This window comes from Furipterus horrens, unplaced genomic scaffold (assembly GCF_987537825.1).
Source record: "Furipterus horrens unplaced genomic scaffold, mFurHor1.1.pri manual_scaffold_6, whole genome shotgun sequence".
Classification (NCBI taxonomy): Eukaryota; Metazoa; Chordata; class Mammalia; order Chiroptera; family Furipteridae; genus Furipterus; species Furipterus horrens.
In genome coordinates, this window is record NW_028327176.1 from 19,877,981 (window position 1) to 19,890,826 (window position 12,846).

Below are 12,846 nucleotides of genomic sequence, written 5' to 3' on the forward strand. Positions count from 1 at the left end.
GGATTGTGGTGATTATTTCACCGCAGTACATACATATGTACTTTCTATGTTAAAAACAAATATATAGTTGAATACACATATGCAATAATATGCAATTACTCAATTATGTAAAATATATACAACTTTTATGTCTTTAAAACACCAAAAACTTCTAGCCATTTTCTCAAAAATGTGGATATACGTTCACTTAGAAATTTGAATTGAGTGAGCAGACTGGGAAGTATTTTTTAAAGGTACCTTGGTCCCAAGGTGAAGGGCGCAGTCACATTGTGGACTTAGCAGTTCATTTTCACCCCATTCAGGGCGCCCACCTGCACCCAGAGCCAGGGCCTTCCTCAGTTATTCATGGCAATTGCTCTTTGATTTTGCTATTAATACTAATAAAAATATTTAAAAAATGTTAGTTTTTGTAAGTATTTCTAGAGTGACACAATAAAATATTTTTTTTTAATGACCATGGATGGCTAAAATAGCTGCTCTCCATTCTGATGTCATTTATGTGTGCATGCACTTTAGTAAATAAACACATCTAAAAGATACTGCGGCAGTTAGGCCCGGCAATGCATACGAAAATGTAGTACACTATTTTGGTCAGCAAGGATCTTCTCACTGTTAACCTGAGTTTTTTTTTAAAAATTGCAGTGTGACAAGTAATCCACGATATATATAACGTATTTCTGTTTTCCAATGTCAAAAATACACTTCCATTTGTGTCTTTTTAAGAATGGCTGGCTTTTCAGTGGACAAGATGTCTTGCAAACTAGCTTTGTGGAGGTTCAGTTTGGCTGGATAAATGTAGTTTTGTCATTTCAATGCAGCTGTGGGAGCAATGACAAAGTGAAGTTACTTAGTTTCAGCTGAACTACAGAGCTGATTGAAAAAAATGAACATAGCTGTGCTATATGAAGATGTTAAAGAGCTTAATTGGAGTTTGGCAGAAAGCCAGGGCTAGCATCTGCTATTCTATGTTTGAGGCACAAATATTTCCTTCCAGGAAACAAGTTAACGTTGAAATTTCATTTTCATGCAGCATTTGTAGGTGCTCTCCCTTCCAATAGAAGCTGACGCAGTCCATGGGGAGAAATTATAAATAGTCTCTGAATTAAAATGGTTTGCAATTTTGGAGCTACACTATAATTCAGTAATCTACAGTAGAACAAGAAGACTTTTAAATTATATCAGATTTAATTTAAATCTAAATATAGATGTTCCCACTGGTTTGATTTGAGAGCCAAACATAGATTGAGGGAGTGATGTGATCGGTTCTCTTAGGAATATTATGTAATGATTTTTCCCCCCTAAAACACAGAAGAGGTTAATGTTATTTGCCACTATTAGTTTCTTCCATAAGTTGAAGAAAGGGATAGAATTATAAGGAGTCTAAAATAAATAAAATCAGCTCCACATTGCCTAGTGATGATATCTTTACGATGGTGAGATTGGAAGTAGACTTTCAGATTTTGTCAGACACCCTTTGACATGCAATAATTATAAAGTGAGCCACATATTTGCAGGAAATAAGTGTGATATTTTCCACTCTGAACAGCTGAGTTGGTGGCTTGCAACACTATCGGCACTCTGTTTCCAAATAAATTATACATTTCAGCATATAAATTCTTGATTTAGCATAGTGTCTTAACAGCTCAAGGATAGGTTGAAAAATGAAACCTTTATTTCTCTGGCAAATATTTGCAAAGTGGAAACATCTGTTTCAATTGTTGTGGGACGGTTTATGCTCATTGTGTGGCAGTTAGGAAGCCAGGGCATTTTGTAAACCTTTCCATGAGTTAACATATGACGCTTCCTCCTGCTCTTCCCAAACTTTCTCCTGGTCCTTGTAGACCAGCCAGTAACCATTCTTTGACTTCATGACTGCCTTTGCAGAAACCTTTGTGGTTATCATAGCCCAAAGATTTAAAAGAACTATTTGCTCATCAGGTCTTTCCCAGAACTCATAATTGACCCCTTTACAGGGATGTATGTCCCTGAAGCATATTACCAGTGTCATTACAGTGTCAATAAACTATGTATGCTGATGGAAAATGAACTCCTTTTTCTTTTCCCATGTAAAATCACAATGCTTGAATCTTTCCATGTTCGTTTTATTTATTTATTTATCTTGAACAATCATACGATGAGGGGAAAAAAAAAATCTAAAGGTCAGCATACTCTTTTTCATATTTTGCCAAAAGCTTTCTTTTTCATTTAATTCTAGAAAATATAACAGAGATACCAAACTCCTAAATCCACCGTTGGCCTCGTTGCAGGGATAAAGAGAGCATTTGGTTTTCCACTGGCGTTTCATTGTGGCTCTTTTTCCAAATTCTAAATGGACCCCAGTGGGAAAAAGACTAAGGTCCTTGACCCAGTGAAGGTGAAGTTGTTTCGGGGGCACATACAGGAGGGTAGGGGAAGGTGATCCTGAGTGCCACGGGGCATGTGATGGGGTCACATGGGAGAGTCCAGGGGGAACAAGTCTCTTGACGTTCTCTCTGGGAAACCAAATGTGCTGAAGGAGACAAGGCTTCCCATTACCTAGAGTTCCACAGAGACCAGAAATTAATGCTTCCTGAGTGAGGCTTTGCCGTATTTCCAGGGCACATGTCAGCACAGACTAATCCAAGAAATGTGTGTTTCAACATACACTGACCCATTCTCCGGGAACAGTTTCACATACCCATGTGTGGGTGACCTCTTCAAAAACTAAAAAGCATAATGCCTTTTCTCTTAAAAAACAAAAAAAAACATGGAAAAAGCAGGAAGCTTTCCTTATTCATCCAGACAATACCATCAGGACTTGCTTTTCTGTGTAATAATATGTGCTAAAGAAAGAAAACTTAATAGAAGAGGAGGGGCAGCATGGGACAAGATGATAGGAGACATGTTTTTTAAAGTTTTACAAGTACGGGTAATTTAGTCTTACCTTAAAAAGTGATGATGATGAACTTTGGATGACTGGTGAAGAGAAAGCAGCAGCGATGTTTTGAAGATATCATGATGACTCTCTGTGTAGAAGGGCGGAGTTCTGCCTAGCCTAGCAGTGAAGGGGATTTCTGAGGTCAGACTGATGAAAGTTACATGAATTAATGATTTGGGTGGAAAATGGCACCGACTGTAGAAATCATGTATATTTTAGTAAATTTCCCTTCACATCTTTGATGTATCTCTTAGTACCCTCTAGTGGTGTCAGAGGGACATATTATTACATGTTAGTGCCTTTCCCATTGGGATCAGCATTTTCAACCTGCATCTTGAGATAGTCATTAATCTATGAGGTGATCAGCTCAAGATCCTCAACATGCCTCATGAATGTAGTTGCAACCTCACAGCTTCTACTCAAGATACTACATTGGAAGGAAAGACTATTAACATTCATTTCATTTCCTAAGATTAAAGAGTTATAATTAAGAATTTATCTATTAGAGCTGACTTAAGAAGACACTATTTACATGTGTTGGCAAACTGTGGCATAGGAATGTATCTCATGTAAATTTAGCATCACATTTTTGAAGACATTTGCTCACACATGTAAAAAAATCCATTCTGATATGCTTGAAAAGTGAAATACTTGGTAATCAACAAATTAGTATGGGTTGGGGGGACAGGGCAGTGAGTACTGATCAAACATTTCATGAAAATCCCAGGTTTTTATAGGCTTTTGATTTGTTCTGAATTTTTGTCCCTAGTTATTAATTTATCTTCTGTTTTTTCTTTTTGCATATCTGGTCAATGTCCTTTCTGTCTTAAGAAAATGGCAGTGAAGGGTATAAAGATCAGTAGTTACAAAGAAAGAAAACCAAGAAGTGTAAATAGCAATAATATTCAAACAAGGCATCTAACTATAACATGGGTTAGATGATTGGAGGTGTGCTTTTCACATTAATCTACTAAATAATTCCTATAAACAGAAGAGAATGCTTACCTGAGGGTCTATGGGTATAGCATTGAGAAAATTACTTTTCACCTTCAGATTTTTGTGACACATAGAAATAATAATTTTTTAAAGGACGACCTTTCTGCTTATAATTATACACACTCATTATAGAAATTTTGAAAAATACAGGAAAATATTTTTATAAAACCACCAAACCCCATAATCATGACACTAAATTTATTTCCTTATAATCTTTTCTGTGTAGTTTGTAATTGAGGTGACATCTGTGTTAAAATTTACACCCAACTATATTTTGTACAAATAAACATTTTCCTATTCTGTTACTGATTATGTAATAATCTGTGTTATACAGGATACAGGATGGGGCAAATGTAGGTTTACAGTTGTTTGTATGGAAAGTAATACAAAAATTAATAAATAATACAGGAATAAAGTATGTATTTCATGTGCTCACAACTGTAACCCTACTTTTTTCCCACCCTGTATATGTATCATAATTCACTTTTTGTTATAATTGCCCATCACTTATGTTTAAGCAATCATATTAATCACCCATGTTTTTAGCTTTTTGAATTATTTTATTCTTGTATAATTTTATATTATACTGAGTATAAACAGATCTATTCTTCTGAAAGTGAATTAGCGTAACGAGGCTCTCTGAAGATAGCAGTAATTTGTATTCATAGATGTGTGGTTTTCTCTTACCTCCAAGTGATTTTGTGTAAAATACTGCAGCTCTGTATTCATATGCTTTCTTTTAGATCCTAGCAACTTTTCAAGTGACTTGCATCTTGTATCTACACTGGATGAGATGGGAAGAATGTGGTTTGGGTTTTAGAAAGGAGCCTCAGCCCCTCGTAGGTGGTTTCCATAGCGAATCTGTGTGTTAAGGCACTGTTTTTCACATCCTTCCTCTACAGAATGCAGAGTGAGGCATTGGTAGGAGCACACCTGGTTTTCTTCTCATTTAAATTACAGACCCTAATGACAAGGCTGGGCTTTAGCTTGTCATCCTCGAAGCCACATATTCTTATGCTGGGCCACTCTTCCTTCCATGACAACACATGTTCCAAGCATTGTTTACTATGTGATGACAATGAGCTAATAGCTGTTGTTTTTAAAAAATATATTTTTATTTATTTTTAGAGAGAGGGGGTGGGAGGGAGAAAGAGAAGGAGAGGAACATCAATGTGTGAGAGATACATTGATTAATTGCCTCTCGCATGCCCCCAACCGGAGACCTGGCCTGAAACCCAGGCATGTGCCCTGACTGGGAATTGAACCGGCGACCTTTCAGTTCACAGGCCGGCCTTCAGTCCACTGAGCCACACCTGCCAGGGCTAATAGTTGTTCTTTTAAATGTGCTGTTTCTTTGTTGTATATTCTTAAGTGGCTTCCATAGGAACAATATAATAATGATGTAAGGCTAACTTATTTAAGCGTCTATCATGTGCCAGGCATTAGTCTCCATGTATTATTTATCTCCTTTGAATCTGACAGTCTGTAGTTGGTGCCTGTGAGTATTCCCATTTTACATGTGCTGAAAAGTGAGGCATAGAATTTTTGAGTTGTTTGCCCCAGTGTGACAGAAAGGACAGCAAGATTTGTACCTATACTGTCTCCAAGATGGGACTGCTGACCACTGCCCCACCTCCACTATACTGCCTTAGAAAGGTCATTGAAAGCAGACTATTTTAGGGGAGTAAGTCATCTCAGGAGGCCACCTTTGAGTCCTCAGGTCCTTTTGGTAATTAAGCTCCATTTTCTGGCGTCCCCCACCCGACCCCCCGTGGACTCCTGTGAGCCTGTCTCCAGTACAGCGTCTGTCAGTGGAGTGAGGACTTGGGGCTCATCTTCTCAGGCTTTCTGGAAGAAGCAAGTCTCAAGCAGGACTCAGTAGAAGAGCAAGGGAGGAAGTTAGCAGAGAAGATTTGGAAGAAGATTCTACTTCACCAATAGAAATAAAATGTGCTCATGTTGGAATTGGCCAGTTAAGAGTAAAATTACACCCAGAAGTTTCACTTATTGGACATAGTTGTTGAAACTTGAATTTGGCTTGCTAACAAATGCCAATTTACCGTATATATCTTCTCAGAAAGTCCACTGTCTCTAAGATACATTTAGGTGGATAGAAACTCATTAATAGGCCATCTTAGAAATTAAGAATTGATTGTCTTACAACTTCCAACATGGCCTCTTTTCTGAGTTTCCACTCACTCCAGTTCATCTTAGAAGGTGTTTCATTAGGAATGAACACCTTGGCAGGGCCTAGTGGAACAATTATAAAGTAATCAGATGAATTTATACTTGATTTTAGAGGTGACCACCTTTTAATTGCCTCTCCAGTGATAAGCTAATCGGGAAACACAAAGTAATGGTTTACAAGTAGCAATGAAATCTTGATGTTTATATCTGTTTTCTTACCGCACATTTATTTATTTTTAAAGAAATCAATGAATGTACTGTGAACCCTGACATTTGTGGAGCAGGACACTGCATTAACCTGCCGGTGAGGTACACCTGTATATGCTACGAGGGCTACAAGTTCAGTGAGCAACAGAGGAAATGTGTTGGTAAGAGATACTTTTCATAGACGGAGTTATTAAATAGCAGATATTTACACATTAAGAACTTTTTCCTGTAATTATCAGGGGAAAGTATTACTGTGTTTAATACTTTAAAAATGTTATCCTGGAGCTAAGGATGCTCAAAAATAGGTTTGCTAAACTCATGGGAATCTCTTACCTCTTGGTTTGATACTGCCTACCTTGCCATGTGTAATACAATTACATAAAGGTGAAGTGATTTCCAAATGTTTTTCAGGTAAAGTATATAAAATAAGAGTTTTAGAAATAGCTAGCTATAAAAATATATATTTAGTAAAATCAAATTAATATTAATATATGTTGCAATAAAGAATTTTTTTCTCAAAGTGCATAAAATCCCATTTCTAATAGGGATTTCTAAATTGAAAATCAGTAAATGCTGACAGTTACTGATGTATTCTTTGGAAAAATGTTTCTCAGAAAGAGGTGTGATGGTGTTAGGTAAATCAGTTTAATGTGTTAACCCTAATTTAGTTTTTGGAAACTAAAGGTTATAAGGCGAATTAAAGCAACAAAGGCATATAGCTAATGAATATTACTATAATACGCTACCTGCCATTAAATAGCACTTGTGACTTTTGTTATTTGGATTTGTATATATATGTGGTGGGTAAGGGGACATCCACCTGCTGATAATATAACTATTCCTCTTTCATTTTCATACACTGTATCCATTATTAGAACCATAAGATATAAAGTTGGAAGGACAGTCAGGATGATCTGGTCTAGCTCCACCTGTGTGGGAGCGTCCCTTTCACAACACTCCTGACTGTTCCTGCTGTCCCGGCCTGGGAGAGGCACAGCAGACTCCCAAGCTTAGATGACTCCAGTTGTCAGGCAGGTCCTTCTGTATTGACCTGAAATCTATCTCTTTGAAACACCAATGTCATGATTGTAGTTTTAGCTTTTGAGGCAATCCACAATGTGTATCCCCTCTTCCCAGTAACAGTCTTCCAAGTTTCTGAGGAGAACAATCATGCCTTCTTGTCGTCAGCCAGGAAGGTTTGTGGAACCCAGGGAGCCTGCTGGTATTTCATGAACCTGGAGACTGAGAATTTCATGCTACAGTATGCTTATCCTTTTATCCATAATTTTCTTAACAGATATTGATGAATGCACGCAGGTCCAACACCTCTGCTCCCAGGGACGCTGTGAAAACACAGAGGGGAGTTTCTTGTGTATTTGCCCAGCCGGATTTATGGCCAGTGAGGAGGGTACTAAGTGCATAGGTAATGGCTGTGTTCTCTCTGGTGCATAACTTCCCAGATTGGGGTTTCAACCTTCCCTAAGATCCCATCGGTTCAGTGTTTATTGAGACAACACAGAGTTTTTATTAAACACCTGCTATGACTATGTAATCTGCTGGATACTGAAAGATACAGAAATAGAAGTTTTTTCTCTCCAACACTTGTTTTGGCATTTAAAATTTTTTTTTCAATTACAGTTGATATTTAATATTATATTAGTTTCAGGTGTACAGCATACTTGTTAGACTATAAATATAACTTGCAAAGTGATTCCCCCAGTAAACACAATACATAGTTATTAGACTATTATTTCTCCAACACTTTTAAATAAAGAGTGTCAAGTGTGTACAAAGACCAAAGGTTTCTTTCGGATCCCACAAAAAATTCAAAACCACTCCATTTTGAAGCAGGCCATTGGAGGAATCAGTTACTTTATTCTTAAACTCGAACCCCACTGGGAGATGGGAGAGGTTTGAAATGATATTTTAGGAAATAAAAGTCGACCATCTTTCCTGCTTTACGTAGATGTGGACGAGTGCCTGAGGCCGGATGTGTGTGGAGAAGGTCACTGCATCAACACCGTGGGGGCCTTCCGGTGCAAGCACTGTGACAGCGGCTACCGCATGACCCCAGGAGGACACTGCGCGGGTGAGTCTGCCGAGAGAGCGGGCCGGCAGTGCCACCTCTGAGTGCGGAGTGAGCCTGGCTGTGACGTGCAGGGCCGGGCGGAGGACCTGGGGTGGCAGGCCCCCAGCCTGGGTTTTCCCACCAACAGCCCGTTTCCGCCATCAGCTCGTCTACGCTCTTCCCACCTCTGGCATCACAGCCTCTTTGTCTCACGTCAGTGGCTTTGTCTGGACCATTTTCTGTCGTACTGCTCTTTCTTAGGACTTCAGTGTCTTCTTTCCCTGGTCTTTCAAGTGAAATCACATGAGAACAATTCTTCGCGGAGTTAGGACAAACCCAGACGTAATTACAGTGTCTGGATCATTCATCTCAGGACATGGTGCAGGTGTAACTGCCACTGATCTTTCTGTTTTTGACCTTTTCACTTGGCACATTCCTTTGTCTCAACTTGTCTGTCTTATGTTTTAAGACTTCCTTGCAGGCTCTCCACAGAAGCTCTGTCTGACCGACTCCAGGTCCAATTCCTACTGTGCTAGATAAACATTTCTTTATCGTTGACCACAGCAGTGAGTTTGCTCTCGTTTTGAAAATGTTTTACAGCACGGTCAAAATGATGGACCATTTAACATTTTCATGTGGGTCTAAATTGCACACAGGTTCTTTTTGAAACCATGGTGGTTACTTTCCTTTTAATTATTTTCATGAAGAAATTAGCATGACTCTGATACCAAAACCAGCCAAAGACATTACAAAAAAAAGAAAATTACCTTGAACTTGTGCTGAAATCCTCCCATGAAAACGTGACGACAAAGGCACAGGGGTCTCGAAACAAGTGCTTGAGGAGCCCGGCTGTGGGGATGGTGCTGCTTCCAGGGGTCCCCTGCCTGGGGCCTGAGCATCAGCCTCTTTTCTAGCGTGGCTGGGCCTCGCGAGAGCAGGGGGCGGTGGACTAGTTGGGGCAAGCTGCTCTCGTGTCCCTTGGCTTCTGCAGATTGGTTTTCTTCACAGTTCTAATGACCCAGGCCTGGAGGGAGAGCTAATTAGACATTTCTTGGTAAGCCTGCACCTGCCTCCTGCTGGGCCCCTGCCCCGGCCCCTTCGGTTCTAATTGAGAGAGAAGTGGCAACACTGTATGTCTGGATCTCTGGTCAACTTGTGTCAGAACAGAGCTGTGACCTCTCCCCAGACGGCCGAGGGACATGGTAGAGCGCAGGTGTGACATGTCCTTACTCTCCTCTTCCTGGGACTCTCAAGAGAGAGGAGAGGAGCCAGGGACCTGCTCACAACCCACAGTTAGTAACTGTCTGCCTGGGAGCCAGTTTCTTGGCTCCTCTGAAAGTTACCTCTTTGCCTACAAAACAGCAACCAGGAAGATCACTTGGGTTGTTGAGAATGTAAATGCGTGTTGCAGTATCTTGTGTAGTGCCTGTTACCTTATTTGTTCTGAGGCACCGTTAGCTTCCTGACTCCTGGTGTTTTTATTGTTTTTTTATTTTTTATTTTTGTATAGATCTTCTCACCTATAGTTGTGGGAGTATTTTTGTTAAAAGAGACAGGGAGGGTGGTGGAGATGTGAGTTGATTTGATAAACATTTATGTACAAAGCAACACTCCCCAAAGAGATCAAATACTGATCCTTAAGTTCTACATACAGTCTCAGAATGGGAAGATAAGATATTTAAGTAATAACTATAGCATCAGGATGGAAAGTAGAAAGGAGTAGAAGAGAAACTTGAAAAGTATGTGAGTAAATGGAAAACAAGACAATTCACTAATATTCAATGTATGCAAATTATTTAACAGAAATATTACCAGAGTTCCCTGGATAAATAATATATAATTCTATCCCCATGAAAAGGCTTGAGAAGAAGAAGGAGCCAAATAACATGGCTGTTTTCTAATTTTGCGTGGACCAGAACCAAAGGTCCGCGGGCTTCTGGCTCACCGAAGATTTTCTCAGCTGTCACTAGCAACGTTGCTTTCAAACGGCGCCAGTCTCCAAGGAGCCTGTTGTAATTTACAGACATTATCTCATGCATCCTTACTTTCTTTCGTTAAGATATTACCAGTCAGGTAATCTCAAATTAATAGCTGAAGGAAGAAGCAAACAGAGGTGTGAGCAGCAGGAAGTTCAGGGATGTTGTCTTGTGTGGCTCAGCGTTGCGGCTTATTTATCGGACCAGCCTATCTCAGTGACCCACTCTGACTTAGCAGTTGTAGTTCTATTAAAAAAAAAAAAAATCCCATCCAGAGAATAATGTAATGCTGTTTGGAAAGGGAAACTGGCAAGCATCATCTTTTTGTAGAACAAGAAGTTCCAGAACATCTGACCTAAAAAAAATAAATAAAAACCACTGTGTGTCATTGTCTATTGGCAAGAATTTTTCGCTGATAGGAAAAATAATTACAGTGCTGACCTGGTGTTTATTATGTTAATAGCATCTTCAGCTTTTTTACTTGAAGCATTTTTACACACATCTAGGGGTATATAATGGGAGATAATTTTTGAGAATTTACCGAAATGAAGACATCAAACACCCGCGCCTGTTCTGTGTATCATTATATATTTCTTTCACTTTTCAGCTTTATATCCTAAAATATCTGTTTATATTTGAAGTATGATTAGAGGTCTTATATACTTTTATATTGGAACACTTCGACATTAAATCCACTCACTTGAATTCAGAATCCAACTCCAGAAAAATACTTATTTTCAAGTGGTGCCAGTACCTAATGTGTTATCACTTACATTCAGCTTCCTGCATTTTGTTTTACCATTCTGAAAAATGCCTACTGCTTTTGGAGTAGATGTTGCTGACACAGTCCCATCCATACTTAAGGTGTTATTTTCTCCTCACATTGAAAAGAACAACGATTAATAACTTCAGTTAGCTGTGAATGGGAAGAGAAAGGTGTACTTTTACCAGAAAATACTACCGTATGATTATTTCACCATGTTTTCTGGGAGATCTTAGAAGTATGTGATGAATTTATTCTCTCCTGATTTTTTGTGCTACCTCCAAGGAATCCTTATCATATGAAATTAAAGTATGCAAACCCAGGATGTTCTTGGACCCGGGAAGCCAAAGCGAGGATTTCCCCAAAGCATCAAGTTGCTTTAGAGCCAACCTCTAGCTGGATGGATACACAGGGAGGGAAAAAGTAGGTTTTTGGTTGTGAGTACACGAAACGAGTTTGTTCTTAATATTATTATTTATTATTGTGTTACTTTCTGTACAAACAACTAGAAACCTACTATTTCCCCACCCTGTGTGGCTTCCTTCCTCTCATCCTCATTCCTTATACATATTTTTTTTCTGCCAAGCTACACTATGACTTGAAAGATTTGATGCCCAGAAAGTGGCCCCAGAGAAGCTGTCAGCTCCCAGAATGGCATTCTGGCTCTGCCGTTGGAGACTTGAGTTCAAGGTCTTCCTTGCAATACGTGTAAATATTTCAAATAAGGCGTATACCTGGCCATGTGTTATCAGTGTGTGTTTGCAGACTCAGTGTATCACTCGCCAGTTACTGTTTTTCCCACTAGATAGGACGTGCATGTACCCCCTTCATCACAAAAATACGTTTTTACTTTAGTATCTTGATCAAATGTCCGTGACCTAGCTTTTTGATTTTTCAGATATTGATGAATGTTTGACTCCAAGTACTTGTCCGGGTGAGCAGTGTGTGAATTCTCCTGGATCTTACCAGTGTGTTCCCTGCACAGAAGGGTTCCGAGGATGGAACGGGCAATGTCTTGGTAGGTACCAGAGAGTTCGTATCATCATTTTAGTTCTTCTATCTGGCCTGTTTTCTGACAGCCAATTGAAGATTCTTAGAAAACTTCTAAAAAAAGTTCCTAAGGAAGTTTTAACCATGGAGAAAAATTAAGAAAATGAGTTGGCATGAAGAATATGTGATTTTACGTGCAACAAGTAATTCTGGTTAAAACACATTGTTATCCCTGATGTGATAAATAATCAAAACCGAAAAAAGTAATCACCACAGGGAGGAGAATGGTGGAAAGCAAAATGCTTAAAAAATGAGAAAAAGCATAAGAAGCAGCTACCACAGACTAAGTAGAATCAGGAAACATACAAACACAAGCTTGCACCAGAAATAGCAGACACAGAAAATCTTGACTGATTGCTCATGCCTCTTACAGTCATACATGTATCTATTTAAGTATTTCATAAGTACTTAGTACCTACATCAAACATTAAGGATGGTAAGTGCTAAATTTGCTTTGATTCTAATTATCTGTGCTCCAGTTAGGTTTTCCCTTTAATGGTTTTCCTTGGTGCTCCTGTCCGCCACAGGATCATTTCCTTACAAGTTGAACTCTTTTGCACTCCATGCTAGACTCTGATAAGTTAAACTTTTCATTCATTCAGTCCTTCTGCCCTTTCTTTCACACATGCTGAAGAACTTACTATATATGCCCAGAGCTGTATGGAGGGCGAGGATATGTTAA

The 12,846-nt window shown here is 39.1% G+C and overlaps 1 protein-coding gene across 12 annotated transcripts in view; it reads left to right on the plus strand.

Annotated features, from left to right (window-relative positions):
- LTBP1 (latent transforming growth factor beta binding protein 1) overlaps positions 1-12,846 on the plus strand; it is a 376,691-nt gene that overhangs the window by 256,961 nt on the left and 106,884 nt on the right. For all 12 annotated transcript variants that reach the window (XM_090281121.1, XM_090281125.1, XM_090281124.1 and 9 more), the window contains 4 exons: positions 6,343-6,468; positions 7,605-7,730; positions 8,274-8,396; positions 12,013-12,132. In XM_090281121.1, coding sequence (XP_090137247.1) covers positions 6,343-6,468; positions 7,605-7,730; positions 8,274-8,396; positions 12,013-12,132 — 495 coding nt within the window. The remainder of the gene's footprint in view (positions 1-6,342; positions 6,469-7,604; positions 7,731-8,273; positions 8,397-12,012; positions 12,133-12,846) is intronic.